The sequence below is a fragment of the Ischnura elegans genome, chromosome 10 (genome assembly GCF_921293095.1).
Source record: "Ischnura elegans chromosome 10, ioIscEleg1.1, whole genome shotgun sequence".
NCBI lineage: Eukaryota > Metazoa > Arthropoda > Insecta > Odonata > Coenagrionidae > Ischnura > Ischnura elegans.
The window spans coordinates 90,769,170-90,776,635 of record NC_060255.1 but is presented as its reverse complement, the minus strand read 5'-3'; the positions used below and the strand labels follow the sequence as shown (position 1 = coordinate 90,776,635).

At 39.4% G+C, this 7,466-nt stretch overlaps 1 protein-coding gene across 1 annotated transcript; it reads right to left on the bottom strand.

Moving 5' to 3' along the window:
- Positions 1 to 1,124: 1,124 nt before the first annotated feature.
- LOC124166731 lies at positions 1,125 to 6,034 on the bottom strand. Its single transcript, XM_046544395.1, has 2 exons — positions 5,340 to 6,034; positions 1,125 to 1,475 (listed from the first exon to the last, which is right to left on the bottom strand). Exons 1-2 carry the CDS (start codon positions 5,784 to 5,786, stop codon positions 1,278 to 1,280), a joined length of 645 nt encoding a protein of 214 aa, XP_046400351.1. The 5' UTR covers positions 5,787 to 6,034; the 3' UTR covers positions 1,125 to 1,277.
- Between the last annotated feature and the right edge of the window lie 1,432 nt (positions 6,035 to 7,466).

Here is a 7,466-nt window from a genome sequence, read left to right as displayed (position 1 = left end):
TCCAGATGAGGTATTTCAGTTTTCCCTCTTGCTTTTAATGTTTTTAAAATTTTCATCGGCAGCTCTTAATTTTGTAAAAGCGTGGGCTTTTACAAAAGTATCACAAAAGAAGCTCGTAACTTTTGAAAACAAAGTGTTAAGAAGAATATTCGGCCCAATGAAGGAAGGAGAAAAATGGGGAATTAGGAAGAACAAAGAGTTGAGAGACATTTATAAAGGACCAGAAATCGTGGGAATAATTAAAAGCTAGAGAATAAGATGGCTGGGCCACCTCCATAGAAGAAGTGAGGACACAATGCTGAAACAAGTTCTGGAAGGCAAAAAGACCGGTAGGAAGACTAAGAATGCGCTGGGGAGATGAAGTTAAGAAGGATGTGAGAAAGATGGGAGCTCAGCTGGATATGGCAGGCGACCGTAAAATGTGGAGGCGCCTAGCTGGTGAGGCCAAAAACCTTCTAGGTTTGGAATGGCCACAGGAGTAAGAGTAAGCTCTTAATTTGATTGCTCTACGATGTCTTATGGATGAGGGAAGAGAACTGGGTCACTCTACGATTTAGTTCCCTGTATTTCCCATCAACTTAAATAATATTTCAAATGTGCAGTCCTTCAAATCAAAACTATATTCCCACCTTTCCCGCAAAACATAATTCAATAATCTATGATTCACAGTCATGAAATCCAAACTTTAATACCCAAATAGAATTTTCGGCGGTTTTCCTCTTTTTTTCTTAGCTATTTTTTAGGTTTATTATTCATTAAATGTTAAGTGTAAGCCATTTTTATCGAAATATTTCATGGCCGAAGTTCAAGTGTCAGATTTTTGATTTATTATTTTGTTCAATATACCTTATTAAATGTCATATTTACGTTTTCATGCTTCGATCAAATTCAACTTGATAACCGAAACTGAATTATGTTCTGTAATATGCTATTTATTTATGTTTATATGTAATTCACTTATAATGAACATGTTATCAACTATATTATGTATGTAATTTGCTCACCAGTTATGTACAATTTGTGCTCTTAGAGGTATTGTTCCCGGAGCAAATAAATATTATTATTATTATTACTTCGTCTGTAGCCATACAGTTGTAGGGGAACTAAGCATATCAACAATAAGATTCAGTCAAATAACATTTATTTCACATTTTCAAATTGAGAATTAGTTTTGTAATACACTACTACCGCTATGACATTGCTATTTTGAAGTTAAACGTATCCATGGATTTAATTATCAACTCTATAATTTTTTGGAACATTGAAAGAAAGTAAAATCAAAATAATTCTTCGTTGTAGTCGCCCCAGTATTCGCTGTCGTACTTCCAATCTTCGTTGCCTTCACTGCTTACATCGTCATTATCTTCGTAGGCGTCTCCGATGGTGCGGGACCATGCTTTAGTTCCGGCGTCACTGCTTATTTCTATTTCATCCAAAATCAGAATTTCATTGCCCGCGAGTCCCTGTATTTCTATCTGAAAAAGATTAAAAATTCAATATCAATTATTACTTTCCTCTCAGTTATAATTTTCAAATCGCAAATCTCGGGTGTAAGCCATTTTTATCGAAATATTTCATGGCCGAAGTTCGAGAAATGGTCTCAGATTTATCAGGCCGTCGAGAATCGAGGATACTACGGTAGTATGTGTCATCCAACGGTCAGATTTGACCTGGAAAGCCAACACTAGCAGCAAACCAAACTGATCCTTGTGAGTAAGGGGACTGCGTAGAAGAGTCCCAATTCCATCCGATGGTATTTTGATTTCAGTTGCCACTTCGTTCGTATTTTTATCGGCTCACTCTAATGTCAGCGGCGCGGTGATGAGTTCATTGCGATCCCTTATTTTTCCTACATGTCATGTTTGTAATTGCGAGGAATAGCATTGAAAAGCAATGACAGTGATAGATCTTATCATCATGTGTCCAAATTTTTGGTCAAAACCCCTAATGATGCCTCATTTCCCCCGCGAAACTCGGGTGAATTTGTCCGTCAGCGACGCGAGTGTCGACTTTTGTAAACCCATTTAAATCCGCGGTGGGTGAAAACGCATTTAAAAGCCAACTTGTGGATTCTCTTTTGTAATATTCGTGCTTGTGAGTCTCTGTATGGGCGGGACCCGCCCGGTATTGTGCCAGTCCTATTTCCGCATGCACATGTGGAAAGGACTATTGAAGTTCAAGGGAGTGCCGACATATGTGACAAGTTACATGCTCCCAATCCATTTGCTCTCCTAGCGTGAAGCTCGAGAAAACCCTCCAAAATCGTTTATAACCGTCTTAAGTTGATATGAGGTGGAAGAAGTGCAAAAAGAGTCCAATATCGTTATTCAGAATTTAAAATTGGTTATGGAGGTTAGTTTTAAAAAATGAACACCAAAACCCGATGGAGGCGATGCTATGATTTAAAGGGACGAGTATGATAGAGAGTCCATTGTTCACTGTAAAATTGATTGAACATAAATTATCCAGCAAACGAAGAAGAAGCTAAAACAAAAAGAGACAGATGAGGTATGAAATTTGCAATGTAATTTTTGTCAAAAGAAATTCTTAATGGCTTCTGAACAATTCCTCGAAGAGGAATTTGTGGTTGTAAACACTTTAAACTCGATATTTCCTTTTGTTTCGCAATTATTACTTACTGAAACTCTACTCGCGTATACATTTCGCTGACTTCTAACCAAATTAAGCAGCTTGATGGATATTTTATGTGTATTTCTCCAGATATTTACAATTCTAATGCGCTTCTAGCCCTACCGTAATTAGAAAAGCAAAATTCATTGCTTCCTCACTATGACTCATCTAGAAATTTCTGCTTTAATTATCATTAGGCTACTGCATTGTGCACAGTGGTTCCTAGTATAAAAAATGATCGTTTATAAGATTTTATCTAATTTTGTATTGTTATTTAATATTAGGGTAATAATTTTTATATTACGAAATTTTAACAACGAAAAAACTACTTTCTTACTTGGTATTTAACAGCATTCAGTTGAAAGTTTACAATATTGATCGTTTCATTTTCATTACCATAGTGAAGTATTTGATATTTTAATTGGCTTTTATTAAAAACACCATGGCTACACGTTGAATAATAACGATTGCCATATTAGTTTTACCGAATCGTTGAGTAAGGAGCAAATTGAATTTTTATTGAGCCAAAAATATTTTGAATAATTCAATGCCAGAAATCATTCATCTGTAAGTTTTAGCACGCCATCGACATGATATAAAGTAAAGACCCGAGTGATGAATCACGGTATGTGGGACTGGAAATGGCTCCATTAGTGGAATTGCTTCGATAGCCCTCTCCACATGTGCATGCGGGAATAGGGCTGACACAATACCGGGCGGGTCCCGCCCATGCAGAGACTCACAAGCACGAATATTAAAAAAGAGAATCCAAAAGTTGGCCTTTAAATGCGTTATCACCCACCGCGGATTCAAATGGGTTTACAAAAGTCGCCACTCGCGTCGCTGACGGACAAATTCATTCGAGTTTCGCGGGGGAAATGAGGCATAATTAGGGGTTTAAAAAAAAAATTTGTATAAGAACAGAAGGATCAACAACTTTGCTGTTTCCACATATATTCTGTTCATTTTATCTCTGCGGGTGAGCTGGTGTGGCTAAAGCAAGTGGGGTGAGACGGGTGGGGAAAGTTTCTCGACATGTGACTTTGCTTTTGCCAACCAGCAAACAGTAGGCGTTGCCTCAGTCAGTCGCCCTCATACCGCCGCCGAGTGAACATCGTGAATCTACTCGTGGAGCAGTGTTGCCAAGCCTCACGCGACCTCCTTGTATGTGAAGTATGCCTACCACCATCGGTGCCTCATTCAGCGTGGTAGCTGACAATGTCATGAGCCTCTCTGAAAGAATTATCCCCAATGACTTCCAAATGAGTAGGTATATTTTCTCGGCGACAGAGCCAAATACCTGGGGTCACCTATGACTTACACGCTTTTAGTGAAGAAGTAGGGCGGCTATGTACATTTGGCCACGTTTTGTTCGCACCTCCTACACCTCCCCTATCAGCGAAGCGATCCGAGTGAGTCCGGGCTCTCACGAAAGCTCACCCGCAGACATAAAGTGAACAGACTATAGTAATTTATTACTATGTGGAAACAGCAAAGTTGTTGATCCTTCTATTCCTGCGATTATGGATTTCCACCAAGTTACGCCCGCTACGATTAATTATAAAATTTGTATACATGATGATAAGATCTATCACTTGCGAGTTAAAACTGAATCTCATATACCGGAGAAGGAGTTTGAAATGGGTATCTGCTAAAGAGAATGGACTGCAGCACGGTTTTAAAGGTCTCCATTATCAATCAGATCTAGTTGGCGGTCCAGGAGGTAAGGCAACACCAATATCAGGTAAGTGTTCAAAGTGAACGTGAACTCAAATGACTCCGTGGGAACCTTACGATAAAGTATAGAAAATAGTGCATCCAGCTATACGGTAACACGCAGACAGTTTTCATTCACTATCCATTGTGATAGAATTTTAAAAAATGAATATGATTGGAACCGTTTTTTTTCGTTTTCCGATCCGTCGCATACTTCTCGACCTATTCGAGGCGAAGAATCGATGGCGATAACCCTTCCAAAGTTAAGTCGATGATGTCACTAGCTCATGCCTGATCTCTGTGCCTCTTACGCACAGGTTTCGCGTGGTTCATTGTTGTTTACCGTACAGTGAGCCATTTCTACCATAATTGAAAAATATTCCTTGAAAGAGTAAACGAACTAGAACTCAGATTATATAAACAACATATGGAAAAGCGGGGGCAAATTTCAATTTCGATAGTTTTTAATAAATAATTAGAAACGCTTTATCCGTTTTCCGATCTGAGTCCTACTTCACGAGCTATTCGCGGTGAAAAATGAGATGGCCTTAACCCTTTCGAAGACATATTGATGACGTCACGAGCACATGCAGATCGTTTCCTCGCTTCTGTACCACTAACGCATGGACCTCGCGTGATTCATGGTTGTTTACAATCTTGTGAGCTATTTCTTCCATCAATGAAAGATCGTCCTCGTACGATTCAACGAACTAGAACTCAGATGATATCACCAAAATATGGAAAATCGGGGGCAAGTTACAATTTCTCTTATTGAAGACATTGGATAGAATGGCTGAATGAGGAAGATTTTTTCGCCGTAACTGATCTTTCCTTTCCATCCAGAGAATTATTGGAATTTATTGCGATTCGGGATGGATAGAAATCCTATTTCAGGAACCCTTTCCCCCTTCAGGGTAGAGCCCCTATTTCAGGATCGTTCTTTCATTTTGTCCCCCACTCACAACATCTTATTTTTCTCTAAAATGACTCACCTGGTATTGTCCCTCAGGTACAGACTCAGTTGATTTGTTCACAGTACTCCATTCTCCATTTGTCAACTGAGTAAAATAAACTGGAACTGTGTTCACCTTTACAATTACGTAGACCGCTGCCGCACCTTTATAGCTTGCCCACAACCTTATCTTTACATTGACTATTCCAGCCAATGTAACCTTATCCGTTACTCCACACACGAAAATTACTGCTCCTTGCTGCGGCACTATATAGCCCGTCGAATTTTCAAATGGCTTCACTCCTTTGCTGACTAGGTAATCATTATCCACTCGAACCCATTCTCCAAAACCATTGTAACATTTTTGTAAACCATTAGACTCAAAATCTATGATCACGGAAGGAGAAACCATAGTAACCGAGCAAAATATCAGAATCAATCTACTGAGGGAAGCGTGGAAACGTAGAGTACTTGGAATGGAAACCATTTTCCCGCAATAACCAAATTTTCTCTTCCGTGACTTCCCAATTTAGTAGATTGACAGTTGGCACAACTCAAGGCAACAAGAAATCTTAACGTTTCTTTCTTCGCGGGGTACGTGCAGCGGTCTTAGTGAAAGCCACAAGAGTAAACGGAGAGAGGGTTTACCGGAGTCAGTGACAATTTAAAGCACGTTCTACTTGCGGCACGAAGCGAGGAATACTGACTCTTGGTGCATCATGTGACGCGGAGGTGTGGATGACAGTGAAATGCTGCATAAGGAAGTTGTTGAGGGTAGATAAGAAAACTCATCGTCATAATCACTGATCATCCTGATAGGTTTAATGCACCTCTCCATTCCATTTTCCTATCAGGTAACTTTTCACTCCTACGTATTTCTTCTCTTTAACGTCCTTCTTTTCCTGTTCCATACATGTATTTCATTCGAGGTCTTCCTTTTCCGTTCTTGCCTTCAATTTGTCCCTCCACGATTTTCTTCATCAGGCCATCATGTCTCAAAATATGACCGATTAGGTTGTACCGTCTTGGGTTTTCATGAGGATTCTCTTCTCTCCTACTCATCTCAGGACTCGGTCCATCCATTTTATCCTCATCATTCCTCTGTAGCTCCAGATTTCGAAAGCCTATACCCTAGATCAGTGTTTCCCAAACTTTTTCGAGCCACCGCCCCCTTGGATCCATAAACCTATACTCAACGCCACCCTAATCGCTATCTTTCAAATAATAATCAGAATCATATACTAACTAACCAAAGGAGGAACATCGTAATAAATAAATTAAAAACGATGGCTAATTAAATGACTAATAAATAATTAAGTTCTCTGTGTCGTGAAGTTGTACCAACGATAGACCAAATGAAACTAAACCCCTTCAAACGTTTCCCTCGTGCAAGATAGGCTTGGAAATATTTTTCAACAGTTCTTACTTTAAAATGTAAAGAAACACATGGTTTAAATTACTTCCATATGCGGGAAACAAAGTAAGCTTAAGAAGCGAAGCTTGAAAATGAAGAAAACAGGAAGGTTACGGAACCTTCGCATTGTCAGGACCCTTGGCACTTTTCGCCCCCATAGACTACAGCAGCGCCCCCCAGGGGGCGGTAGCGGCCACTTTGGGAACCACTGCCCTATATCTCTTCGTGGCTGTCATTGTAAGTTGTATGTACGAGTAAGTTCTGATAAACTGTTTCCTTATTTCTATGTTTAATTCTGGCACTGTATTTATATCTTTATTTTTGTGGAATGCTCTCTTCGCTTGGAGTATTCTGCTGATAAAATCTTTATTGCTTCTCCCATCGCTAGTTATCCTGCTCCCCAAATAACAAAACTAATTCACCTCTTCCCATTTTTGTTACCCTATTTTGAATTCAACAATACGCAATGATACCGAATTTGTAATTTTAAATTGACTTCCTTATGCACGAAACTGTAAACGAGGTCTCAGTTATGGGTTCTCTCGGTGAAGGTTAAGAATCACGCCGTGGATGAAATCACCTTCCTCTAGAATTGATAGTGTATCTCCCGAAAAATTGCAAATAAATAAGATACATGTCAAACGGTGTTGATGGATGTGTTAGGAACACCTGTATATAGTCATTGCTGGCGTCACCCACTACATCCACGTAGGATCATCATAAGTCACCTTGGGCAAGGAAAAGAACCTCATT

Coding starts and splice junctions, on each gene's coding strand:
- LOC124166731 (XM_046544395.1), bottom strand. CDS start 5,786: ATGGTTTCCATTCCAAGTACTCTACGTTTCCACGCTTCCCTCAGTAGA. Junction 1,476..5,339: donor TACCTGAGGGACAATACCAG/GTGAGTCATTTT, acceptor AATCTTTTTCAG/ATAGAAATACAGGGACTCGC.